The following is a 27,700-nucleotide window of genomic DNA, read 5'->3' as shown; positions in this document are numbered from 1 at the left end:
GTTTGCATCTTTGTTAGTTGACAGATTGGGTGAAGCAAGCTCCTATAGAAAAACAAAAACAAAACCTTAACAATGATTTCATAGAACCCAAGGGGAGAACAGACCCGGTACTATGTTCTCAATGGAACAATTTTGATCTAGTTTCCATCCAGTCCTTGTTATATAGACCACTGGGACTTTAAACCCTGTCAGTTTGAGACATCTGTCCTAGGCCACACAAGGAGGATGTGGAAACCCCAATATGCAAATGGGCTTGACCTCAAATTCACCTGTAGCAGACTAAAGGGGTTGCCATCCTCCCTGGGACTTAGGGCTGAAATGCCATAGTGTGAAAAGAAACAGATGACTACTATCCCAACGTTATGGAAGTTGTGGTCATTAGACTTGGGTTCCCATCTCACTTTGAGGGTGCCCAAAGAATGGTGGCCTGACGACCACATATGGACTATTTTGAAGTTTTTCGTGCTTTCTTATGCTGTGTATTAGTCTAGTGGGCAAGGTTCTGCCTCGGTGAATGAGCGTTATCATTAACCCCTGTTGTTTGTGTCAGTAGTGTCCAGTCACTTGAGCTTCATCTGTATAGGTCAATAATTCCTACATTGCAGTCTGAAAAGCTGGCCTATGTGGGTAATTTCCTTTGCTCGGCAGTGTTTTAAGTTCTATACCATTGACTAAATGAATTACACTATCAATAGAATCACCTTATGCTCCAGGGGGATGACTTGTAATGTTCTCTAACATAAAATAATAATGTTGTCTCTAAAATAAACCAGAGACATATATAAACTATAGATGCGTGATTGTATATTAGACCTGTACCTAATTCTAACCCCAGTCTGAAAACAAGGAGTTCTCATGACATGGCCCTGCGTAATGCTCACCCTCATGAAGAGCTCACTGAAGATACTAGTGTTATTGCAAAGTGTGGTGAAGAATCCAGATGGTGCCTGGCTATCATAAAGAATAGCGTCTGAGGTCTTAAAGGCTTGTCTTTTAAAAGCAGCAATATAAGTGAGGCATCAGCTAAGTCAGTGGTTCTCAACCTGTGGGTCATGACCCCTTTGAGGGTCGAATGACCCTTTCACAGGGGTCGTCCAATTCACAACAGTAGCAAAATGACAGTTAAGAAGGAGCAACAAATATAATTTCATGGCTGGGAGGGGGGCGGTCCCTACAACATGAGGAACTGTATTAAAGGGTCACGGCATTAAGAAGGTTGAGAACCACTGAGCTAAGTCCACATGGAAGAAGCAAACCAGCCTGTGTGATCCAAGAATTGTAAGGAATAAACTGCAAATTCAAAGGAGGAAATGGTGTCAGAACTTGTGTTAGTCCGGGTAGACTAGAGAAACAAATTTATCAACACTCATGTGTATATAAGAGCTTTATATACAAGAGCAATTGAATATTGAGAAAACATCCTAGCCCAGTCCAGATCAAATCCTTAAGTCCAATATTACCCCATATGTTGATACTAGTCCATAAATTCCTCTTTACACTCACATAGCCATGCAATGATGTGGAATGCAGGAAGATCACATGCCAGTGAGTGTGAAGTGTTGTGGATCCAGTGGAGGAAGAAGAATCTCAGCACTGGCATGAGTTTCCATGTGGCTCCTCCAGCTCTGGGCTCTGGCTCTATCAGTGTAGCTCCATGTGGCTTGTCAACAGGAATGTCTAGCAGGGAGTGTCTGTGTTCCGCCTCCAGCGAGCTATTTATGTCCTTTGCACCTCCAAATGAGGTCATCAAGCTGTGACCTGATTGACAGGCTAGACTCCACCCCTTAGCAAGTTGACAGGAGGTAACTGTTACAGAGCTTAAATTGTGAACACCTGGTTTGCTGAAGGGTTTAGGTTAGTGTGGAAAGCTCAAATTCATTTGCAGGGCCTCCAGTGAATTTCCTCTGACAATAGTCTAGGGATGTGGATACCCTTGCTATCAGACAGAGAGCATTTCAAAGTCAATTATGGCACATGCAGTTAGGGTAAAACGTAACACCTGATGATTTGATCTCCCTTTTGACTCATTTTGAAGTTGTTATAGTTTTTAGTATTTTCTTTCTTTTCAATGGTTTTTCTTTGTTTTGCCATTGTTGGTGGTTTGTGTTTTGTTTATTTTGTATGATTTTCTGTATATGAAATCCGGGGGGGGGGGGAAGAAATCCAGGATAGGTAAATCTATATAGACACTAACTGGAAATAATAAGTCTGTGGAGGCGGGGGGTAGGGGGACAGGAAGAAAGAGGGGAGGGGTTATGGTGGGGCAAAACAAACACTTATGTGGTTGATTTTTATTTTCATTTCTTGAGAATTTATATATATATATATATATATGTAATGTGTTTCTTTAAAAACAAAGCAAAACAAATCTCTCCAAATTCCTTAACCCTCAATCCTTTAGGGCTTAAAAAAAACCCAAAAACAAAGACAGGGGAAAGTAAAATTGAAATGAAAACCTAGGGGCATAGTAGGGGAGGTTGGAGGTGTGGTAGAGGGGGAGCAAACAATAATGAGTACATGAAGAAAGTGTTCTAAATTAATTATTGTTATGATCTCACAACTCTACTTAATTGACCAAATGATCAAATTGTATGATATGAGGGAAACATGCATTGTTAATTATTGGCAATTGGAAACAAAGAGGATGGAAAAGCACGGCCATAAAAATGTGGCCATGGTAATAAAATTAATCTAGAGATCACATGAAAGAATTTCGCAAGACCAATAACTTGTTCATAACAAAGACCTTTTTTTCAATAACAGAAAGGGCGTTTGGGGGGACTTCTCTAGATGGAATACACAGAAATCAAACTGATTATATCTGTGGGAAGAGACAATGGAGAAGCTCAATATCAGCAGCTAAAACCAGGCCAGGGAATGACTGTGGAGCAGACCATAAATTGCTCATATGTAAGTTCAGGTTGAAGCTGAAGAAAATTAAAGCAAGTCCACAAGAGCCAAAATACAACCTCAAAATACAATACTCAAACGAGTATGTACCATTTGAATTTAGAAACATCTTCAGAGCAGATTTGGTGCATTGAACACTAAGACAGAAGACCCGATGAGCTATGCCCACAGAAAGAACATAATACACAAAGAGAGCAAAAGTCATTAAAAAGACAGGAAAGAGGCTGGTCCAAGTGCAGTGGGGTCACAACTAATGATCACAGCCAGTTACAGGTTCCTTTGTCCCGTCTCTACCTCCACTGCTTCACTTGACCGGTCTCAAAAAAAAAAAAAAAGACGGGAAAGGAAGAAAAGTTCAAAGTGGATGTCAGAAGAAGCTCTGAAACTTATGCTTAACCAGAGATTAGCTAAGACAAATGGAAGCCACGATGAAGTCCAAGAACTGGACAGAAACTTTTAAAAGGCAGAAGACGAAGTAAAATACTCTAAGGAAATGTGCAAAGAGTTAGAAAACCACAAAGTAAGAACACACTTATCATACACAAACTGAAAGAGCAAAAGTAAATTCAAGCCTTCGATTGCAATCTTGAAAGAGTCTGTGGGCAAAATACTGAACGATGCAGAAGCAACAAAAGATGTAAAAAATACAGCCATTATGAGGGCTGGCTTGCTGGTTATCAGATGACCTTTGACAGTGCCAAGTCAAAGCTGACAAGGAATAACTTTGCAGTGGGCTACAGGACTGGGGACTTCCAGCTATACACTAATGTCAATGATGGGACAGAATTTGGAGGATCAATTTATCAAAAAGTCTGTGAAGATCTTGACACATCAGTAAACTTGGCTTGGACATCGGGTACCAACTGTACTCGTTTTGGCATTGCTGCTAAATACCAGTTGGATCCCACAGCTTCCATTTCTGCAAAAGTCAACAACTCTAGTTTAATTGGAGTGGGCTATACTCAGACTCTGAGGCCTGGTGTGAAGCTCACACTGTCTGCGCTGGTGGACGGCAAGAGCATTAATGCTGGAGGCCACAAACTTGGACTCACCCTTGAGTTGGAGGCTTAATCCAGCCGAAGAGACCTCTGGGAATGGGTATCAGAAGATTTGGCCTTAATATATTTCCATTGTGACCAACAGGCTCCCCCCACCATCCAACCCCACGTCACCCCACCCAGAGGTGATCAAAAAACAAAGGATGGTCTAAAAGCTGTGTTTTAAACATTTCGACAGTTACTTGTTAGCTGGTCTCTGGTTCAATTGGTTATCTAGTTACCAATGCTGCGGTCGTGCAGTCACCGATACGTCATTTAAATGTATTTAATTGTTAAATGTGCTATCCACCAAGAATGAAATAGACCTTTATGAAAACTGTGCAGCTGTGTGCATGTTTGCTTTATGTTCCTTTTGGCATTTGATACTGCTTTTGAACGAGATGGATCAGTGGATGTTTTAAGATGAGGTTAAATTTTGTGTGTGTTAAATTCGACATTAGAAATACTTTTGGTATCCCAGAACATTTACAAATTATGAATAAAACAAGTGTACATTAAAAAAATACAGCCATGGTACCAAAAAGAACTAGTTGGCATTCAGCCATTTCAAGAGGTAATAGATGAACAAGAACCAGGTGTTCTGAAAGAAGTTCAAGCTCTAATGAAAGTATTAGCTAAGGATAAAGGTTCCAGGGATTGATGAAATACCAATTGGAATGCTTCCACAAGTGGATGAAGCACTGGAAGCGCTCACTTGTCGATGCCAAGAAGTTGAGAAGCTATCTGGAAGTGATCCATATTTGCACCCATTCCAAAAAAAGATGGCTAATATCACTGATATCACATGCCAGTAAACTGTTGCCGAAGAGCATCCAACAATGGGTGCAGCTGTACATTGACAGAGAGCTGCCAGAAATTCAGGCCAATTCAGTAGAGGATGTGGAATAAGGGATATCACTATTGACGTCTGATGGATCTTGGCTGACAGCAAAGACTATCAAAAGACGTTTACCTATATTTTACTGACTATGCCAAGGCATTTGACTGTGTGGACTGTAACAAATACCCCTGAGAAAAATGGGAATCCCAGAGTTTATTTAATTGTGCTCCTGTGGAACCTGCACGTGGATCAAGAGACAGTCATGCAAACAGAATAAGGAAATAAGGCCAGGTTTAAAATCAAGAAAGGTGTGTGTCAGGGCTGCATCCTCACACCATACTTATCCAATCAGTATGCTGAGCAAATAATCCGAGAAGCTGAACTGCATGAAGAAGAATTCAGCAGCAGGGTCAGGGGAAGGCTTAATAACAACTTGAGAGATGCAGAAATGGAGGACTGGAAGCACTTGCTGATAAAGATCAGGGATTGCAGCCTTCGGTATGAATTACAACTCGATATAAAATAAATAAATAAAATCTTCTCAACTGGGCCAATAGATAAGATCAAAATAAATGGAGAACAGCTTGAAGTTGTCAAGGATTTCATCTTGCTTGGGTCCACCAGCAATGCTCATGAAAGCAGCAGTCAAAGCAGTCAAGAGAACAGGTAATGCATTGCACCGGGTAAGTCCGTTGCACAAGACATCTTTAAAGTGCTGAAAAGCAACCTTGAGTTACTTGGGGGACCAAGGGGTGCCTGACCCAAGCCATGGTCTTTTCAATCGCCTTGTATGTATATGAAAGTCGGACACTGAAGAAGACTGAAAAAGGAATAGATTTGTTTGAATTATGTTGCTGGCCAAGAATATTTAAAGTAACACGGACTGCCAAAAGAACAAACAGATTTGTCTTGGAACAAGGATAGCCGGATGCTCCTTAGAAACAAGCTGAGAATTTGTCTCCCATGCTGTGGACATGTTATGAGGAAGACCAGTCCCTGGGAAAGGCAACCATGCTTAGGAAAGGAGAGGGACAGGAAAAAAGAGCACTACCTTCAACAGGATGGACCGACACAGTGGCTGCAACAATGAGTGCAAACATAACAACTGTGAGGTGTGTAGTACCAGGTGGGGTTTCGCTCTGTTGTGTACAGGGCACTATGGGTCGAATGTGACTCGACACTACTTAAAACACCTACCACATGCTGGTCTGCATGGTCAGGGCTAAGGTATATAAAGAAGTAATTTTCCTTATTGAGCTTCTAATCTAGAGCAAGTGTAGGCAAACTATTATCCGAGTCAAATTTGGCGGATGGACTCTGTATGGTGCCAAGGCAAAACAAAAAAAATGCTTTTATGTTTTAAAATGATTAGAAAAGGTTTAAAATAAGCTATTTTAATTAATAATTTTCTTGGGGGGGGCCTCTAACAAATCTTAGAACAATGCATCATTCAATGGTATTAAACACACTTGTATATATATTGCCACCAACATTTCCAAAACATTTTCTTTCTCCTTGAGCCCTTGGTATCAGTTCCTCTTTTTCCCCCTCCCTCTGCCACCCTCCCGCCATCCTGAATTAATTATATACTATTGTTGCTATTTCGTGTCTAACAGGATATTTTTTGACGTGAAAATAGCACAAAAGTCAAATTTCATGGTTCATAAGCAAGGTTTTATTCAACATAGGATCATTTGTGTAGTGTCTATGGTTGCCATCTGGTGGAGTAGAGGTCAGCACTTCGAAACCACCAGCGACTCTGCAGGAAAAAGATGAGGCTTTCTACTCCCATAAACAGGAACAGTCTTGGAAACCCACGGGGCAGTTCTACCCTGTCCTGCAGGGTCGCTAGGAGTTAGGACTGACTGGGGGGCAATGCATTTATTATGGTCGCTGTGTGCTTCTTCACACTCAACACTGCTGCGTGCAGCTATGACTTAACACACAGATGGCTGTGCCACCTTTTATTTACCTTCACTACCAGGGCATACTTACCCACACAAGAAAAAAGTCGACTTTGAATGTCACGCTGTTAAGGCCCTGAGGAGTGTATGTTAGCTATTGACTGAGATGCCAAAGCATTTTGTTACTTAGGCAATCACACGGTATATATGTATGTATGTATATATATGTGTGTGTGTGTATGTATGTGTATATGTATGTATGTGTGTATGTATATGTATGTGTGTGTGTGTGTATATATATATATATATATATATATATATATATATATATATGACATTAGAGGCTTAGGACGCATCACAGTAACTTACAGGAAAGCAGCAGTCAGAAAGATGAGAAACATTTCCAAGGAATATCCTATATATATAAAAAAAAACAAAAAACGCTTTTCTCTTGCACTGAGGGGTGGGTAAGAAAAAAAACAATTTCTTCACAAAAATGAGTCGAGTTGCAAGTGTCTCGTGTATTATCCCGAGAAAGCAAGCTGCTTCTCGATGGTGAGTTGATTAAATTATGTTTGCTGGCAGAAGCCAAAGACGTGTGCCAAGAGAACATAAACTTAGTCGAGACCGCTAGCCTTTCGGCCAGAGTAGCTGCTTGAGCAGTTGGGCACATTGGGAAAGCATCGCTAGTGGACTCAAAAGCACGGCAAATACTTTCAAGTGGTTTGCTTTGGCTCTTGGTGAAGCCGACAGCTGCTACTCATACTGTTCAGTGGTTCTTGATTTAAGGAATCCGTGACAAGCTTGAAACGACCCAAGAGGGAGCCCTTTATCAGCAGTATGTGTGGGGAAATTACAGTTTTCAAAGACTGTATGAGGGAAAAAACAAAGAACAAAACACCGCTGATTCGGTCTAACCTGACGGGAAACTCGCTAAGATGTGTTTCAGCTGTTGGCATAAAACAAAGGCTTTACTTGGGCAAATCCTCAAAGCTTGTAAACAGGCCACATTTAAAACCTAGCAATATTGCGTTCTTCACTGGCAAATACCTTGTAGAAAAATGTATGGATGGATCATGCTATTTCCAATGTTCTATTATCCAAGATAATAGAAAAATCCCGTTATCTTTATATTTTCCCCATGAACTTTGGAAGCCCCTGGTAAATGATGGAATTTGTTCACTCCGGTCATCTTAGCTGCTGGCAATTGCACTGATTGTCAGAAATAGAAGTTGTGTACCCTGTTATACACAATCACACTGCAGCAAGAACTGTCCTCAACTTGTATTATCAAACATTGAATAGCTTTGGAAATTTGCTTTTATGATACATGTCTATTATTTAACATGTCTGTTAAATCATTCAATCTAAAATCATAAAGCACATGATCCATGCTGGGTCCTATAGATTACTGGGACTTTACATTCTGTCTTTTTTTTAAAAAAAATCTTTTTCTTCCCAATTATTATGTTAACACATAGTAAAAATCTTATATTACAAGTTAGTATAAAAAATTTAGTATATAATCATGATATATAATGCAATGTTGTCTGCCAAAATTATTTTATCTCTGCTTCAGAAAACACACCTAAAAGTAATTTTTGTGTGTGTGTTCAAATATAGTTATTATATTTTGCCTTTGCTTTTTTCTTTTAAAAAAAAACATTTTATTAGGGACTCAAACAGCTCTTATCACAATCCACACATACATCAACTGTGTAAAGCACATCTGTACATTCTTTGCCCTCATCATTTTCAAAGCATTTGCTCTCCACTTAAGCCCTTTGCATCAGGTCCTCTTTTTTCCCCCTCCCTCCCCACTCCTCCCTCCCTCATGAGCCCTTAATAATTTATAAATTATTATTTCATTATATCTTGCCCTGTCCGACGTCTCCCTTTACCCCCTTTTCTGTTGTCCATCCCCCAGGGAGGAGGTCACATGTAGATCCTTGTAATCCGTTCCCTTTCCAACGCTCTCACCCTCTACTCTCCCAGTATTGCCCCTCACACCCCTGGTCCTGAAGGTATCATCCGCCCTGGATTCCCTGTGCCTCCAGCTCCTATCTGCACCAGTGTACAACCTCTGCTCTATCCAGACTTGCAAGGTAGAATTCGGATCATGATGGTTGGGGGGAGGAAGCATTTAGGAAATGGAGGAAAGCTGTATTCTTCATCGGTGCTGCATCGCACCCTGACTGACTCATCTTCTCCCCTAGACCCTTCTGCAAGGGGATCTTCAGTGGCCGACAAATGGGCCTTGGGTCTCCACTCTGCACTTTCCCCTTCATTCACTATGGTAAGGTTTTTTTTTTTCTGATGATGCCTTATACCTGATCCCTTCAACACCTCATGATCGCACAGGCTGGTATGCTTCTTCCATGTGGGCTTTGTTGCTTCTGAGCTAGATGGCTGCTTGTTTACCTTCAAGCCTTTAAGACCCCAGACACTATCTCTTTGGCTAGCCGGGCACCATCAGCTTTCTTCACCACATTTGCTTGTTCACCCGCTTTGTCTTCAGCGGTTGTGTTGGGAGAGTGAACATCATAGAATGCCAATTTAATAGACAAAAGTATTCATGCATTGAGGGAGTACTTGAGTAGAGGCCCAAGGTCCTTCCATCACCTTAATACTAAACCTATAAATATAGACACATAGATCTATTTCCCCATCCTCATATATATATTTGCATATGAACATGTCTTTGTCTAGACCTCTATAAATGCCCCTTTGCCTCCCAGCTCTTTCCTCTATTTCCCTTGACGTTCCTCCTGTCCCACTATCATGCTCCGTCCCCACCTGGGCTTCAGCTATACCTCTTCGTTACCTTACCCTTGATCATTTCCTACCAGGCCTGCCACACCCACCTCACCACCAATTTGGATCCCTTGTTGTTCCTTTGTCCCTGGGTTTGTTAACACCACTTCCTTATCCCCCACTTCCCCCTATCCTATGTCTCCCTGGAACTGTTGGTCCCAATGTTTTTCCTCCAGATAGTTCATCCAGCCTGTCTTATTTAGACAGACCTGCGGAGATAATAACATGCAGAAAAACAAGACAGAGCAAAACCAAGCAACAGTATGCAACAAAACAACAACAGCAAACCACTGACAAAGAACAAAACAAAACACATCAAGAAAGAAAAGCTTGTAGTTAGTCCAAGGATAGTTTGTTGGCCTTTAGTAATTTTCAAAGCTGTACACTTTCTCCAATTTTACCCAGGGAGTGAAAAAATAGAAAAAACATTCTTTTAGGAGAAAGCTGAAATTTGTTCCATCTCTTATATTTTCTTCTTCTTTTCCAACACTTTGGTCATTTTCCTCTTCCTGGACGACCCTAGAGGATTTTCTCTTTGGTTTGTCAAGGTCTCCAGTCGAACCCCTTTTCTTCGCCTGTGGCTTTGACCACTTTTCTTCTTTCTTGCACTACTTATCACCAAGCTCCTCCGGGCTGGTCTTAGACAGCTCCGCTTTGCTTACAGAAAGCTCTGACACCCGAGCAAGGCTTTCCTTTTTCTGTGTCACGCTGTCCAACTGCACTCCCCACAAGGCGGGTCAGCCTGGCTTTAGTGCTCACTTCCCAGAGCAGAGATGGGGGGAATTTTCTCATCCTGGTTAAGCTCCCACATTCTGAGGAACCCATCGCCTGACGCTCTGAAATGTCAAAACGGAGGTGTCTCTCCACCTGTTTTCGTGAGCTTTAAATTCACAGAGGCACATTAGAGGATCACAGTAAAAAAGCCACACAAATGCTTCAGCTCCCGCCGCAGCAAGGGCAGGCTCGGAGGGAAATGTGACAGCAGACCTGCTTTTCTCACTGGGGATGGTTCCACTAACAGGCCGTGCCAAGTTGGGAGAGAGCTATCTTACGGCCCTGTCTGTCGGTGCAGAGAAGACGTCAAGAACATGGAGTCTTGTGGGCAGGTCAGCATTCATACAAAACATAAAACAGCATGCTCACACAGCGGAATGGTCACCAAAGGGAGATGAGTACATAGTTGTCAGTGAATAAGGTAGATAACTACATTTTGTCTGTTAGACGTGCACACACCCTTCACGGGCCACCCTAGGATTTCATGGGGAAATCCCACCAAGTGTACTAAGCTCCACCTCAAACTCACCTGTAGCAGATTGAAGGAAATGCTCTACTCCCTCGAACTGAAGGCTGCAATGCTTCCTAATGTTGCGACCCTTTAACACAGTTCCTCACGTTGTGGTGACCCCGTATGTGGGCATATCTGCACGTGGGCGGACCCGCCTGGAGAGGGATAGAGGAGGGTGTCTCGGTTCATAAGACCATCAGAAATATGGTCTTAGATGAACCCTGGGAAAGGAATCACAATACCTTCCCCCCCACCCCCGAGGTTGAGAGCCACTGCTCTAGTGTGAGAGGCAGATGACTGCTAGACCAAGGGTGTGGAATTAAGTGGTTGCTGGATTTTCGGTATAACCTCTTGCTTTCAGGGTGCCCAGGTTTCAGGGTAGCCTGAAACTTCCATATATTTACTATTTTAATACCCTCGTCACTTCCTTATGATAAGTATTAACCTGGGCGGCATGGTTAGGCCTTTGTCAATGAGTGTTATTGAAGGTTTGAAATGAGGAGCTAATAACTAATACAAGAATTAAGGAAAATGATTATGGTGATGATTGTACAACTCTTTTGATGTGAGTGCACTATTGAAATGTATATGTGAATTATATGCCAATAAAACTGTTGAGGGAAAAGTTTCCCCGTTATCAACCCGCAATATTTGTGTAGTGTCCAGCCACTTAACCAATTAATCTGTACAAGTCAACAATTAATTTCGGTCTGAAACTGGTCTATACTTGTATAATTTCCTTTTCTCAACAAAGTTTTAAATTCTCTACATTGCCTAAATTAATGGCACTATCAGTAGAACGATCTTATGCTCCAGGGAGAATGATTGATAATGTCCTCTATCATAAATAAAATGATATCTCTAAAATGAAAGGACACGAATGTACCACATATATGGTACATATACACATGTGGTACATATATGGTACATATATGAATGTTTTATATATATGGCACTTGGAGCTTGCACTTAATTCTAGCCCCAACCTAAGAACAATCAGTTCTATGACATGGCTGGCTTAATATCCACCCTTATGAAGAGATCACGGAAGCTATGGGCGCCAGAGCAAAGTCTGGTGAAGAAGCCCGATGGTGCCTGGCTATCAGAAAGGATTGTGTCTGGGGTTTTGTCTGTGTGTGTATAAAAGAGAACTTTATATCAAAGAGTAATTGTATATTAAGAAAACATCCCAGCCCAGTCCAGATCAAGCCCATAAGTCTGATATTAACCCCTATGTCCGATACGAGTCTATAAATTCCTCTTCAGATTCACACAACACATGCAATGGAAGATCACAGGCCAGTGGGTGGGAAGTCTTGTGGACCCAGTGGCGGTGGAAGCATCTCAGCGCTGGTGTGGGTCTCCACGTGGTACCATCAGCCTAGCTCCATGTGTCTTGTCAACAGGAAGACAAAGCAGAGAGTCCGTGTGTTGAGCTACTTATCTCCGTTGTGCCTCCAAATGAGGTCATCAAGCTGAGACCTGATTGACAGGCAAGATTCCACCCCTTCGTAAATTGACAGAAGATTATGTAACTCTCTAAGGAGCACTCTTTAACTGGTGTCTGGGGTTTTAAAAGGTTGTCTTAAAACAAGCAGCCATCTAAATGAGGTATCAACCAAGTCCACATGGGAGAAGCACAGTAGCTTGTGTGATTCAAGGATTATAAATAACAAAATCCAAATCTGAAAGAGGGCATGATAATGTGAACACCTAGTTTGCAGAAGGCTGGGTGAGTGCAGAAGCGCAACATCCCTTTGCAGGATGCCCACACAGATTAAGCCTCCAGTGAATCCCTCTGACCACAGCGTAGGGATGGGAACAGCCTTACAATCAGATCATTGTAAAGTCGATTATAGCAGATCAAAATGTAAACTTGTTTCAGTTCATATTTTCTGCTTTTTTATGAGGTTTTTCTTTTTTTGTCGTCATTGTTGAGTCATTGTTGCTTCCTGTTTGTATTTCATGATTTTCTGCATATGAAGTCCAAGATAGGTAGATCTATATAGTTACTGGATTAATAACAATCTAAGGGCATGGCAGAGGATGATGGGGGTAAGTGGGGAGCTAAGGACAATGAGTACAAGAAGAAAATGTTCTGAAACTTATTGTGATATCTTAATATAACTGAATTGTTATATGTAAAATTAATATGTGAAGTATATAATAATAAAAATATAAAAATAAATTTATAAAGCAAAGCACCATTGTTATGCAAAATTATACTGGGCTTGTTATTAAGGTTGCTTGAATCACAGGTAATGCAAAACTGCTTTATATACTTCTTGAGTTGTCAGCATTAAAACAAGCAGTAAACACAGCATTTCCACACAAATTCATAAGCTGATATATTTCCCAAACTCAAACTACAGCTCCAGCAGGGGTTTACAGACTTCAATATAAGTACAAAGAGATTTTCCACATTTCATTTAACAGGGCAGTTGAGGAGCTTTCAATTGAAGATTAATCTATAAGGTGATAACATGCTAAAAGACAAATAACAAGTGAATACAATAAAATTCTACAAATGCCTTCCACGTGATGAAGAGTTAAATTAAAATCACATGCTTGTGGACTGCTATCACTATTGGGCAGTAGTTATTTGTTAGCCCCTAGATCAGGGGTCCTCACACTTTTTAAACAGGGGGCCAGTTCACTGTCCCTCAGACCCATTGGAGGGCCAGACTATAACTAAAAAAAAAAAAAAAAACTATGAGCAAATTCCTATGCACACTACACATCGTATTTTGAAGTAAAAAAAACCAAATGGGGCAAAAACACCCGGCGGGCTGGATAAATGTCCTCAGCAGGCCGCATGTGGCCCACGGGCTGTAGTTTGAGGACCTCTGCCCTAGACTGTGCAAACAGATAATGCACTTGGCCTCTAACGGAAAAGTTGGCAGTTCGAGTCCTTCCAACTGCTCCTTGGAAGTAAGTTCTGTTGATGTTCTTCAAAAAAACCCGTCATTAAAACTTCTATGGAGCACAGTTCTGATATACACAGGGTGACCAGGAGTTAGAATCAACTAGATGATGACGGGCTTTTAGCAACCAAACGAAACATGTGAAGACTTCACAACAGATCAGCAATAACAGATGAACATTTGCAGTTGGCTCTGGTGATGGCTCTTGTTACCATCAATCAGGTCCCACTCCTCGTGCCACCATGTGGAGAGGAAAACTGCTCCCTAGGGCTTTCAAAGGTGCAGCCTTTCTCACTGCCATTGAGTATATCCCTGACTGAGACTCTACAGGACAGAGTAGAACTTAGGAGTTTCAGAAACAGCTGACCTTGAAGTTAGTAGTCCAACTCGTAACTACTAGGTCATGTGGGTTCACACTGCCAACTTTGAGCACCTTAAGATAAACATATTAAAAACTGTATTCGGTTATTAAATCTTTTGTCAATAAAAACACACATTTATTTTAATTTATAAGTAATTCCATGATATCCTTCATGTTGCTTTTTGTCAGTGAAAGCTTAAAATATTTACTATCTGGTCTCTTAGAGGAGGTAGCCCTGGTAGGGTAGTAGGCTGCTAACTACAAGGCCAGTCTTTCTGAGGGAAAAGATGAGACTCCACTCCCATTAAGAACTAAAGTATCTGATGATGGCAACAAATATACAAATGTGCTTGGCACAATGGATGGATGGACGGATTGTGATACAAGTTATACAAGACCCCAATAAGATGATTTTGAAAAAGAAAAATAATTGCCAAAGTCTCAGAAGCCACCCTCTGGGCCCCGCCGGCCAGTCCACCCTGCCGCTGGGCCATGGCCTCCTACCGCCAGGGCTGGGCGCTGTGCTGCTGGGCCAGAGATTTCACAGGGTCGACGAGGAGCGGCGTGACCTCAGACGAGCTCCAGCAGGCACTCTCCAACAGGACAAGGACATCATTTAATCCCGTGACTGTGAGGTCAATCATATCCATGTTGGGCCGAGTGAACAGGCCAGCGTGAACTTCCGCGAGTTCACAGGCGTCTGGAAGTACATCACGGACTGGAAGCAGAACATCTTCCCCACCTGCGACGGGGACAACTGGGGCATGCATGCTCGACAAGAACGAGCTCAAGCAGGTACCCTCAGATTTCGGGTACAGCTTCTTGGAGCAGTTCCACGACATTCTCACTCGGAAGTTGGACAGATAGGACCAGATTGTCTTCCACTTCATGCAGGGCTGCATCATCCTGCAGAGGCTGACAGACATATTCCGATGCTATGACCCGGACCAGGATGGTTGGATGTAGGTGTCCTACGAGTAGTGCCTGTCCATGGTCTTCAGCATCGTGTGACCTTGACCTCCTGGCCGACGAAGACAGCTTGAGGGGCACAGCACCCAACCCAATCCATTTGTGAGCCTCTGACCCAGCTGCCCAAGGATGGGCTCTTTGGACAGGGATAGCCGGGGCAGCTGGGAAGGCGGGCAGACAGGTGCTGTGGGCAGCCCTAGGGGTGCAGCTAACAAGAGACCCACAGCGAAGCTTTTCGGGGACCTTACTTTTTAAAGTGGATTGGAATCACTTGAATATGGAATGCCAACACTAAAGCTATGGTACAGGAAAATAAACCCAAAGAGGCAGTTCTACCGTCCTACAGCCATTGAGTCAGAATCGACTCATTGGCGGTGCATGTGGCTTTGGTTTGGTGCTCCTTTATAGAGTAAGTTTGCCAATGACTAGTCTTCGCTGAACAAGTAAATCTAGCTGCCTACTTAGGTAGTTTATAATCACGCAAAATTCTTGATCCAGAGAGATTGGGAGGGGGGGGATGAGTGATGCACAGCCCACTGAAGCCTGCCTAGGACTACAAGCTAAGAACCAATAACCAACCTCCGGCCCTCACTTCTAGCCTCCTAAACTATGAGAACAAAAATCCTTGATCCACTCAAGTTTTGTTCCTGTCCCCAACTCACTAAATTAGCTCAACTGTTTAAGCCAAAATGCTACACACTTCCTTGATCTTATTTTCCCTATTTATTCATAGAGTGTCCTGGCCAAAACCAAACCCACTGCCATAGTTTTACTTTGACTCTCAGTGGCTTTATTTCAGGTTTCTAAGCCTGTAAGTCCTTACAGGAATAAACGAGGTCTTTAGCTGGTAGATATGTCTGGTTCAATACCTAACCTACTGTGCCAACTAGTTTTAATCCATCTACTTCTCTTGTCTGCTCCCTTCACCTACCTTTTGTCTATACTGAGTGTTAATTGTCCTCCTACTTCCTTGCTCCTTAATGATCCCTAGTCACCCTGTTGCTAGAGAAACCTCTTCCAGCTGTTACAAAGGCCACTGCCCTCCCTACAACACGCTATTGCCTCCTTTGGCACTTAGGATAAAACCTAAGTTTCTTATAAGGATCTGAATGGTTTTATATAACTCAGCTCTTTTAAATCATATTTCATTAGTCTCTCCCCACTGGTCTCCAAATTGAACATCACTTTTTCCCTATTATCAGTCGTTCTCAACCTTCCTAATGCTGCGGCCCTTTAATACAGTTCCTCATGTTGTGCTGACCCCTAACCATAAAATTTTCGTTGCTACTTCATAACTAATTTTGCTGTCATAAACCAGGCAACCCCTGTGAAAGTCATTTAACCCCCAAAGAGGTGGCGACTCACAGGGTGACCTAGACCTTTGTATCAGCTCAACACTACTTTGAGCCATCTTCCTCCCAGACTTGCATGTCTCTTGTTTCCTTTGGCTATTAGGCCAATGTGCACAGTATGTTCTTCTGACTTCTACAGCAATGATGTGTACAGGGACCGGCAATGCCCCTTGGGCCTAGCACAGTGCCCATATATAAGTTGACAAATATTCATCAAATAATGGAAAAGGCAAAACCAAACAACTTATGATATGATGGAGGAGGACTTCTGGGGAACACAGAAGAGGTTCTAGTCTGGCCTAGTGGTTACAGATTTCAAGAGGAAGTGATATTTAAGCTAACAACTGAAGAAAGTAGGAACAAGGGAAACTATGTAGAGGTACATGAGAAGCAGAAAGAGCAGAGGCCTACAGGAAACAGTGGTGACAAGACTGCAGTAACTGGGTCCAGATCATGTGGACTTCATGAGAAGAGCAAGCAACCAAAAAAGTTTTTTGTTTTTTTTTTTGTTTTTTAAATCATTTTATTCAGGTATGTGTGTGTGTGTGTGTGTGTGTGTCTTACAACTCTTACCACAATCCATACATGCTTCCATTGTGTCAAGCATATATACATTTGTATATATGCTGCCATCATTTTCAAAACATTTTCTTTCTACTTGAGCCCTTGATATCAGCTCATTTTCCCCCCTCCCCCAACTTCCCTTCCTCGTGAACCCTTGATAATTTATAAATTTGTTTTCCCCATACAAGAAAAGGTTTTAAGCCAGAGAATGGTGAAGTAATTTGTGCTGCTGTCGAAAGGTCATTTTGAATGTAGGTCCCTCCCTGAGAAAACTGATCTGAGTAAAGGTGGGAAACTTATTGGGGACTACTATGGGCAAGGCACTGGTTCTAAGCATTTAAAATGCATTAAACTGTTATAACCCTAGGAGCAGGATTAACTATTAATGAGGAACTATAGTGGGTACGATGCGAGCAAAGGCTCTGGAAAGGGAACTAACCTTGGACAATAAGAGGGACAACTTCTTACAAGAGTCAGGAGGTTTAAATTTTATTAAGCCACAATCTGTCATTATGAAAATTTTCCTATATTAATACCTAACAGTTGTTGATTAACATACTTTGGGGAAGGTCATCACCCTTTGCTCTATAGTTTTGACTATCACACCAGTGTTTAAGAGTTCATCGATTCAGCTACCCACTACATGGTCACAATGGCACATGGTCACATTACATTTCAAGGAATTCCTTTGTGAGACCACTACTGACCTATGAAAGGACTTTGTTTCCTTTGTGCCAATTAGTTGTACTACTTTGTATCATGGGCTTATCAGACCATATTGTAATTGTCTACTTATTGTACCAACTGTGAATGCTTTCAGTTAATCAGGGTCCTGGTGGCACAGTGGTTACAGCACTTCCCTGAAAACTGCAAGTTCAGTGGTTCCAACCCACTCACAGCTCCAGAGGAAAAAGATGCTAGTCTACTTCTGTCAAGATTTTTAGCCTTGGAACCAACACTGCCCTATAGCAGGGTTGCTATGAGTTGAAACTGACTCAATGGAAAGGCGTCTCAGGTCTAGTGCAGTGCTTTGCACTAAGTAGACGACCAAACAGCCCTTGAGCATTGTGCATAATATACGAAGTCAGAAACATAATCAGTAAGGGTTATGTGAAGCAATTCCTTTCAAAAAAGAACCAGTTGGGGAGCACACTCACACACAGTTCATACTCTAAAGGTAACTTACCCACGGTTGTTCAGTTGGCAGGGTCTGAAGTCCAGGAGTGTTTGCTGCAGCATACCAGGCTTCCTGAATCAAAAATAACCCAGGCACAAAATGCACACACCCAAGTACATGCAGCTGTTCTGTCTCCCACATATTATTCAGTCCAGTCTGTCAGTTTAGATTTCAGGGTAAAATTTATTTGAAGAAATTAAGTAACTTGCAACATCTCAATGTCTACCTCTCACCCTTCAACATGGCTAGGTGTATAGGTGGGAGAGAGTTTGGTCCCAGTATGCAGTCACTCTCTAGGCTTCAACATGTGCTAACTCAGCCCTGAGTTCTGCCCATAGCAACTTGTTCAGGGAGCATTAGTGCTACCCCGACAGTCTTGGGTCAGCGGCATCTCCTGAGTTAAAGCACATTTTGGTCACTGTGATTAATACAGAAGTGATCAGTGGTGGTGAAAGGTAGAAAAGAGGCACAGGTTACTCTTGGAGGGTGTGCAAGGAATGACACATGGAATGTTTGATTTGTTAAAGTGCTCAACTACAACGGACAACATAAAAGTTGGGAAAGTATCTACTAGTAAGTTACAATCGATGGGGCTTCTGGAAAGATACAACAAAGTAAGGTACAGAAGACGACCTCTGTTCACATCATTCCAGCAGTGATGATAGACGCTTAGTTGTTGAATTATCCTAGTGAGGCTGGTTCCTTTAACTCTTCAGACTGAATGAATCTTATCACTTGTCTTTTTGCTCTAACTCCTCTCTTGCCAAATAACCTGCTGTTCTGAAATGTGGATCCTTGTGGACCCAATGGATGTCACCCTAGGAAAGTGGAGCCCAGTGTGGGCAAGTGATCGGTTTAAATATGACCCGTAAACCACTGTTGCTTTAAGTGTTAGATACTAACTGCAAGGTTGGTGGTCCAAACCCACTAACTGCTCTGTGGACAAGAGTTTAGATTACGTGCTCCGGTAAAGATTAAGTCTTAGAAACCCTATATAGGATCACAATGAGCTAGAATTGCATTGATGGCAGTGGGTCTAGTAGTAATTAGCAAAAACCTGGAAAAGAGAAATCTGAGTTTCCAAAGCACCAAGCTAAAGTCCATACCTAAGAAGTCACACACAGACCCCCTAATGTATCTATCCTCTTGGAATGATTACAAGATGCAGGACTGAAGTGCCATGGTACTAAGGAGAAAGTACCCATCAGGAGCATGGCTCTCTTGTCCTGAAAGTCAGTGTCCCGCCTCAGCAATCACTTGTAAGTCCAATGAGCAGTGGCCCAGCCCTGGCCTTTACAAAGGTCCCGGTGGCGGAGGTAGCAGGCATGCACTCTGAACCGACGGCCACAGTGGGGACAGGCATGCAGGGCTCCAGCGTGGGTTTTCATGTGCTCTGTCAGATGGTGCTTCAGCTTGAAACGCTTGTTGCAGACGCCACAGCCAAAGGGCCGAAGGCTAAAGGTCAGCATGATGTGCCTGTCACGCTTTGGCTTCACTGCAAACCGCTTCCCACACAGGCAACCAAAACGCTTCCCATCCGCAGGGGGTGGTGCTTCTCCTAGTTTCACAGGTCCATGCACAGCTTGTCCTGCTCCCCCAGGTCCTCCACCTCCTGAGAGGATTTCGTTCCCATGAAGATCCACTGGTTTCCAAGACGGGCCTCCTCCCTCAGATGGCGCTCCAGTTCCTGAGGGCATCAAGAATACTAGCTCCCCATCCCTTTCAGTGTCCCCCGCAGGCAACACTTTGGCCTCCTCCTTTGTTCTTCTAGACTGAGTTCCTCCTCCTGGTCTGTCCTCAAGCTCCGGGGGTTCCTGCTTTACATAGAAGATTTTACGGGGGAGTGCTGTAGGAGTGCTCAGAGGCGCTGGTGGCGCACTCTCACCCTCTGGAAGCTTGCAGGGAGTAGCTGCTTTTGGGGAGGGCTGGGATCCAGGAAGGCCGGGGAAACTTCCTGACACACTCTGAGGCTGCGGGGTCTGAGAGAGTGCCTCTGACCCTTGGTCCACCTCCTCTTCATCTTCTTCCTCATCTTCCTCTACCTGGATCTGTAATACCTCCCCCAGGTCACTGCCCTCTCCTACAACAGGGGTCTCTGTAGAGGGCGATGACTGCACTGGCGTCTGAAAAGGAGGAGACCGAACGCACCAGCCCCCTGGGGAGGATGTAGTGGAAAGCAGTGTGTGGTAGGAGGTTGCTCCACCACCTGAAATCCCACCCCCAGAGACTTCTAGTTCTTTAAGAATCTCTGAGCACTGATCAACGACGTGCCACATTTGGAGGCCACTGGCCACAAGGAGGTGAGCTGGCAGAGAATCTAGTGGCAGGCGGAGGCGTCCTGAGTAAATGAGCTGTAGTAGCCCTTCGAAGGCATCTGCTTCAATGACACTCGGCAGGGTGAGCCGCGGAGCATCTCCCAGAAGCAGCTTGTCGTGGAAGTAAGGCGAGGCAGCAGCCAACACGGCTTTGTGAGCCTTAAGTTCCCGACCCTGCACCAGGAGAGACACATCACAGAACTTGCCCTCTAGCCTGTGGCGGTTCAGGGTTTCCAGCACGGACGAGCTATGCTGAGGAAACTCTATCTGGATTGTCCGTGGCGCTGGGGCGCAGGCCGGGGAGGGGGCCACAGGGGGCAAAGACGTCGTGGTGTGACTCATGGCGTCCACGGAGAGGGGAAGATCCAGAGGGTCGGTAAGCGTAAAGGGGCCAGGGAGAGAGCCCACGCAGGATGAAAGCTGTGGACGAGAGAGACGGTGGTTACGGAAGCCCCAGCCACCAACCTTTGCACACTTTGCACGCTGGGGCCGTTTGGGCAGCGCAGTCCCGTGCCCGCTCCCGCAAAGAAAGCAACAACTCCGCGACAACAGCAAGCAAACACTAACCGGGGTTCTAACTTCCAGGGCCTGTGGGCTCAGAAGAGGAGGAAGTACCTGAGCCACGAGTCCGACGGCGCCGGCCCGGGAGCGCTCCTGCCCCGCCGCTCCGTTCACCTTCCCGGGGCCCCAGAGGCCGGCTCTGAGGGGCCCACGGCCACCAGGGGACCGCAGGGACCGTCCCGCGTGCCTTTCGCGCCGACACGCCCCCGCCGGTACACACGCGGTGCGGCCCTCCCAGCACATCTGCAGCTACAACGCCGCCCGAGGCCGGAAGCCACCGCCCGCGGCCGGACGCCGACGCCGCGTGCGAGGGGCGGGGCCAGGGCGACAGCCAATCGTAAGGCGGCAGCCTACAAGCCTTGTGTTGATTGGTTACGCGGGTGAGGGGGTGGAGCTGGTGGCCCCAAGAGTCGGAGTCGTAGGGCCTCGGCCGGCTTCCACGCCCCCATTGCGGTGGGGGGGACTCTGGCTCCGGTGCACGTTCCTCGCAATGGAGGGGGACGAATTGTGTCGCCCCGGAAGGCGGCATTTCCTGATGATTAAATGTAGCGCCTGGCCCCCACAAGTGCTGAAACCACACCCGTTGCCCTGGAATCGATTGATTCGGATCGGCTCTGTAGGGGCGACTAGAACTACCCCCATGGGGTTTCCGAGGCAGCAGACCATCACATTTTTCTCCGGCAGATGGCCTGGTGGGACCAGCGACCTCTTAGCAGCCAGGCGCTTTCATCATTGCACCACCTGGGCTCCAGTTGCTGAGTAGGATGAGAGTAGTTGGGTACCTAGTGGGAGCTAGGCGTTTAGTACCATGTATCCTCCCACTAGCCCTCTCTGGTTAATGGTGTTAACTTCCGTTTCCATGTAGGAGAAGCCAAGGTTTAAAAGGTCAGCTAACAGAGATGGTCCAGAGACTGGCATTACATTTCCTCCATGTCACACCGGCGCGTCTTCACACCAGCAAGGGAGCAAACCTCATTCCTGGGTGTGCTCTTAACAAGTGGGCAGTGCTGGTTCTGGTAGAATGCTCGCCTTCCATGTGAAACCTGGGTGCACTGTTTCCTAAGCAGTGGAGGCGGCTTGCATTTTGCTTTAATATTGAGTAGGTTTCAGAGGCGCTACCAGGCTAAAACGGCCTCAGAAGAAAGGCGTGGTGATCTATCATAAACCAACCAATGGAACCTGCGCCCCTCCTTCCCCCACCCCCCTCACATAATGCCTTCAAGCTGATCCTGACTCATTACGACCCTATGCAGAGTTTCTGTGACTGTCACCAAATGTCGGATCCACAACCAATCTTGTAGCTGGTGCAGGGCCAGGCAGCATGTTGTACATGGGGGCGAGGTGCTACCAGACATTTTTTAAAAAACAAATTATATATCTTAAGATACTGATTATCATTTCATATGTATGTGTGTGTATATATACACACACATATATGGAATCTTATCCGATAATGCCACTTCTAACCCCTCTCCCATCTTGACTTTTTCCTATCAAGTGGAACAGTAGATGAGAAGACAAGTACATTGGGAGGTTGGACCAGTCCCTGTAAAACCCATACTCTGGATCACAGCACGGAACAAATCTCCCCTGGAAACGAAAGTCCTTCTAAGAGGCTTGTGGACTCATTCTCTATGGCTGTAGGCCCCTCAAAAAGCAGGTGTTACCACCGTACTGGTGGATCTTAAGGGCCTTGCCTAGGAAAGTCAGCGCAGCAATAAAAGAACAATATCTGTTTATTAAACATTTTTCTGTTTCACCACACACTCCAGAAAAAAAGGAAAAAGGGCTGGGAGTGGAGAAAAAAGGGGCCGGTGAGGGGAGGGGGAGAAATAGAGAAGGCTGGGGGCCATAGGGGGAGGGAGAACGAGAAAACAAAATAAAACTGGTAGGAAGAGTCCCCTACCCCTAGGATGGTCGGTGGGGAGGGAATTATGGACTGGGGGGGGCCAGGAAGCTCTGTACAGAGGGACCCCAGCCCACACACACACACCCCAGATATGTACAGTACAAACCCCAGATAATTACAACAGCCAAAGAGGAGAGGAGGAAGGGGGTCCAGGAATGGGGCCTGAAGTGGGAAAGCAGAGGAAAGGGCACAGGGATAAAATTTCACATATTTACAACTTTTATATAAGTATAAACTTGGCCCCGGCTGGGTGGATGTGTGCATGGGAAAGGGACTGGAGGGGAACTGTCCCTACAAAAGAAAGAAGGTAGAGTGTGGAAAGAGTCTCAATACCAAACGCAAGAAGGGATGAGGAGGCAAGGCTAGGGAGGGGGCAGCAGTCAGGTAAGAGGGGGTGCCTGGGGGGCTACTCCCCTCCCATGGCTTACCCACCCCAAACCCCATCCATCCTACTTCCCCTATCCCGCCAGAGAGCTATGTACAGAGAAACACCGAAAAATTGTGGAGCTGGCGGGAGGGAGGGAGGAGGAGGGAGATTGGGGGGGAGGGGGGGAAGGAGGGCGTGGGGAGGATGAGAGGGAAGCCCAGCCCTGTCCTACCTCCCCCAGGGGACAGAGTCATGGAAGAAGACCCCCACACACACACCCCTCCTCCAACACAGGTCCCCCCACCCTGGGGGAGAGAGACATGGCTTTTCCTAGAGTAAATTCCCCCCTCCCCCTGGGAGTAGAGACCAAGAAGAGGGAGGAGAGGGGTAGGGGGACTGTATGTGAGGGTTTGGCAGATAAACAATTCTGTCCCCATCCCCACATACACACCCCTCCTAAACCCCAACCCCTCACTCTAACCTCAATTCCACCCCACCCAACACACTGGGGGAGGGGGGGGCATAAGCCCCCTCACCCCGCTCTGGGACCAGCCGAGAGCAGATCAGGTGTAGGAAGAAGGGAGAGAACTCCCATTCCTCCCTTGCCGCCCCCTCCCTGCCCCGGTGGCCCCCTCCACCCCATCTGGGTTCTGGGTGGGGAGGGAGTAAATTTAAGAGTGGTGGGAGGAGAAGGAGTTTGTGCGTGCTGAGCCCCCCCAGACGCTCCTGAGAAATCAAGGGGTAATAGGGCCCCCTCACCCGGGGTCCCCTCCCCATAACAAGGGGGGCAGGGGAGGCCAAAATGGGGCGGTGGAGGGGAGTTAGATTGTCAGCTCTGGTTACTGCTAAAAAAATCACCCTGAAGTTGAAAGTTTGGAGGTGCCACACCCCCAGGGTGGGGGTGAAGTCTGTCCCCCAGTGCTCAGGGGAAGGTGAGGCAGAGGATGGGGATAGCACCCCGAAGGAGTGAGGGGTCTGTGTGGGGTAGGCGGTGTCCTGGGGCAAGGGTCCCTGGGGGGGTCACAGAGGGGACAGCACCCCGGCATGTAGGAAAAGGCGGGCAGCTTAGGGTCCCCACTCCCTCCTGGGAACGGTGCAGTGGTGGCGTGGGATCGGCGCCCCCAAGGAGGCGTCCCATCCTGGGAGGCACTACCGCTGTCCCTCGGCGAAGTCCAGTCCTGGAGGTTGGTGCTGTTCCGGGGTGGGGTGCATGATGGGACAGAAGGCGGGCGGGTTGGCGATGCTGGGAGGGCTAGTGGGCTGCGGTGTTTCGGAACTCGCCGTTCTCGGTGATCTGTAGCCGGGGTGGGGGGGGCGGGGCTGGGGGGGCCAGGCCGTTCCAAGGTGGGGCCAGCGTCACACGCGGGTTTGTTGGACCCAAGGGGGGAAGCTGCCTCTCCTGTAAGATACCAAAGAGGAGAGCGCGGACTTATTGAGACGCTTCGCGGGGGCCTGGGTGCCAGCCCCCTAACATGACCTCCCCACTAGCCAGACCCCTCCCCCAGCCTAGGCCCGCGCCCTCCCCACCCAGGCCACTCCCCACCTTGCTAGGTCTTTCCTCACCTGCAGTACTGTGTGTCCTCTGGGATCTCACCCCAGGGCCTTGGACCCAGGGAGTCACACCAGGAAACCGGCTTCAGATAAGCTCATTGGTACCTGTCCCCGACCTCAGCCCTCTGCTTCACCCACATACTCCCTGCCCAGTCCCACCCCCCGAGCCACCCACCCCCAACCCATCCCTAGCCCAAGGTAGGAACCCTGCGTGGGTACAAGGGGAGGCAGTACAGCGAAACCTCATTAGTCCAAACCCCCATGGATTTGGAGGTTTTTCATAATTTGAACAAAAAACGGGCTTGAGTTTTCCTTTCTCTCTGTAGAAAGGGTGTGCTAAGCAAATTAATGGTGGAAATGTGTCGTAGGAGGGGAGATTGAACCTAGACCAGAAAACAGACTTTTCAATCCTATCTGTTCATTAACGGCATGCTCCCAGAGGGCCTGGGGAGGAAAAAGCCTTGTTTGTGGAGTGGGACTTCCTCTATGTATTTTGAAGCCATGCATTTCATTAAATAGACAGTCATGCAGTTTTGTCACTTATTCACAGTGGCCATCTTCTCAAATATAACATTCCAAATTAGAGAGGTTTAACTGTACTGGGCGGGGGAGGAAGGGGACTCTATTGTGGGAGGGGTTGCCTCTCTTGCACTGAGGGCTACAATGACTAGAAACCAGTGAGGAGACACGGCATGCTCCATTCTCTGCAACCGCAGGAAGCTTCACTCCTTGCCTCCCCCCCCCCCCACACATCCCCAGAGTGAGGTATCCAACCCTACTCATTCCCACCCCTGCTCCTAGCTCAGCTCCTCCTACAAATCCTGGGCCAGTCTGTGGGTCCTTCTGCCCTAGCCCTAAACTGGCCGAAAGAGAAGGACGCCATCTATCCTCTTCACCTGGCTGTTTCAAAAGTAGAAAGTCGAGATGAATTTTGAGATGAATCACTCAATCGCAGAGCGACGGATACCCAGAAATGGTTTCCTGGGTCACAGGGAATTGAGGCCAGGCAAAGTAGCTCTATCTGACCGTATCTCCTGAGGACACAAAGACACCCCAGGCCCCCAAGTCAGCTATCCTCCCTTCCATCCCAGGATCAAAGAGCTCATCTCTCAGATGGTCACCAAAACCCAAGCCATGAGCAAGCTTCCGGGAGTCAGTGAGAGCAAATCATGTAGGGTGTCCCGAGCCCAGCGAAGAGTGGGCTGGGGAAGGGAACCTCAGACTCTCTTCTCGCTCCTCTGTGGTGACAGCACATAGGCATGCCCCCTACACCCCCATGGACCCAAATTTAGAAGCGGATAAATTAGGGTGCATTATTCATTTTACAAAACAATTCACCGCAGGAGTCCTTTACGTGGCGAGGTCCCCTGGTGCCTTTGAGCATCTGCTTACAGATCACTAACCACTCTGACAGGCGAGGCAGGCAGAGTTAAAATCACAGTGTGGGGAGCCACGCTGCCCACTGTGGAGCCTACAGAAAAGCAAGCTTCTCAGAGTGGTGTCAGTCACCGACAGGCTCCCATTTACTGGCTTTTTAGGTAGGGTTATATGTCTGGCCAGGCCACTGGGTGGCGGGAGAGGGGGACTGAGCTGTGACAAGAATAGAGACATTATTTAACATGCTTTTCCTGGCCTCTAGGCCCGGGATCAACATGGCCACTGAGCCCGTGATCCTATCTAGAAAGATGATGTCTCACCCCACTGTCCACTCCCACGCCACATGGGCAAGCCCACGTCCTAACAGCTGCCCAAGCTTCCTTTCTTGCCTGGACAACCCCTAAGGTTGTCTACAATCAGGACAGCAGACAGCATATTTCCAGCCCTACCCGCCCCCAAGTCTCTGAGTTACCTACCCACGCCTCAGTTCCACCCAACAGGGTCTCACCTATACCCAGGATGTTGTCTACCTCAGTTACAGGGGAGGAGGAAGAGAGAGAGAACGGTGAGGGATGGAAACAAGGGGTAGAAAACCAAAGTTAGGGATGGGGGAGGGGGGAGAGGAAACCTCAACCTACCTGCTGCAGTCGGCACAGCCCCTAGAGCGAGGGTCCCCTATCCCAGCATCACCTCTACCCCTCAAACAAGCCCCCCAACACCCACCCCCCAGGACGCTCTGGTGAAATGGGGGGTGACAGACGCACACTGGAGAGGTAGAAGAGGAGGAGAGTTCGGTCAGGAGGAGGCTGGGCGGGGTGGGTTGGTAGGATGGGGTATCTGGGAATGTGGTCTGGGACTGGGCCGGGCCTGTCTAGGGTCAAACACTTCTATGTACTGGTAAGGTGTCGGTGGAGGGTCCTCAGTGGCAGCACTGGGGGAGCGGGGAGGGGGCGCGGGGAGAAGTGTGCTTTGAGCAGATCTGTGCAGCTGCCAGGAAAGTAGGGGCTGTGAGGTTCTCTGGCTACAGAGGACAGTGGTGAGAGGGGAGAGGCTCCGGAGGGTGGAGGGGAGTGGGCTTCATGACCAACCTGCAGTGGTCCGGAGTCACCTCCCCCTGTGTCCTCCGCCCGTGGCCAAAGCGGAACCAGGAGAATTACCTGATGAGGAGCTGCAGGGGGAGAGAGTGGGGTCAGGGGTCAGGGCCTTGGCGGTTCTGCTGAGAGGCAGCCTGGTGGTCTGAGCGAGGAGGAGCGTGGCAGGAAAGAGCAGAATTTGAGGACAACAGGGGTGGGGGCGCAAGGGAGGCCCTGAAAACTGGCCGGTGAGGGCAGCAGGAGCTGGAGAACACGTCAGATGTGAGGACCAGAGGGGCAGGAAGGCCCCAGGCAGGCCACACTTAAACCAGGAGAGGGAAGAGGTGGCCTAGAAAGCTGGAGGAAGCGACCCAGGAGCTGGTAAGGGCCAGGGAACTCGGAAAGCCAA

The 27,700-nt window shown here is 46.6% G+C and overlaps 2 protein-coding genes and 1 pseudogene across 7 annotated transcripts in view; 1 reads left to right on the top strand and 2 right to left on the bottom strand.

The window, feature by feature from the left end:
• Positions 1 to 13,101: 13,101 nt before the first annotated feature.
• ZBTB9 (zinc finger and BTB domain containing 9) lies at positions 13,102 to 21,297 on the bottom strand. Of its 2 annotated transcripts, none has more exons than XM_075555473.1 (2): positions 21,021 to 21,297; positions 13,102 to 20,873 (listed from the first exon to the last, which is right to left on the bottom strand). In XM_075555473.1, exons 1-2 carry the CDS (start codon positions 21,255 to 21,257, stop codon positions 19,392 to 19,394), a joined length of 1,719 nt encoding a protein of 572 aa, XP_075411588.1. In that variant the 5' UTR covers positions 21,258 to 21,297; the 3' UTR covers positions 13,102 to 19,391. The 2 variants fall into 2 exon arrangements, with proteins under 2 accessions (XP_075411588.1, XP_075411589.1); XM_075555474.1 differs by having other exon boundaries at positions 21,069 to 21,297.
• LOC142452599 (programmed cell death protein 6 pseudogene) lies at positions 14,569 to 15,087 on the top strand (annotated as a pseudogene).
• Positions 21,298 to 22,743: 1,446 nt separating the features above from the next.
• SYNGAP1 (synaptic Ras GTPase activating protein 1) overlaps positions 22,744 to 27,700 on the bottom strand; it is a 30,766-nt gene continuing 25,809 nt past the window's right edge. For 2 of the 5 annotated variants that reach the window (XM_075555470.1, XM_075555471.1), the window contains exon 18: positions 22,744 to 24,689. In XM_075555470.1, the coding sequence (XP_075411585.1) occupies positions 24,543 to 24,689 (147 nt within the window). In that variant the 3' untranslated portion in view covers positions 22,744 to 24,542. Of the gene's footprint in view, positions 24,690 to 27,306; positions 27,387 to 27,700 lie in introns of all 5 variants that reach the window. The other 3 variants (XR_012785416.1, XR_012785417.1, XM_075555472.1) reach the window with 3 other exon arrangements.

The sequence above is a fragment of the Tenrec ecaudatus genome, chromosome 7 (assembly GCF_050624435.1).
Source record: "Tenrec ecaudatus isolate mTenEca1 chromosome 7, mTenEca1.hap1, whole genome shotgun sequence".
NCBI lineage: Eukaryota > Metazoa > Chordata > Mammalia > Afrosoricida > Tenrecidae > Tenrec > Tenrec ecaudatus.
The sequence above is the reverse complement of the archived record's forward strand: the minus strand, read 5'-3'. Positions and strand labels throughout refer to the sequence as shown.

Bases quoted from the DNA above. Each gene is read 5' to 3' on its own strand.
- ZBTB9 (XM_075555473.1), bottom strand. From the start codon at position 21,257: ATGTGCTGGGAGGGCCGCACCGCGTGTGTACCGGCGGGGGCGTGTCGG. The intron at 20,874-21,020 runs GTTAGTGTTTGC...TCTCGTCCACAG, and splicing joins CCCTGGAAGTTAGAACCCCG to CTTTCATCCTGCGTGGGCTC.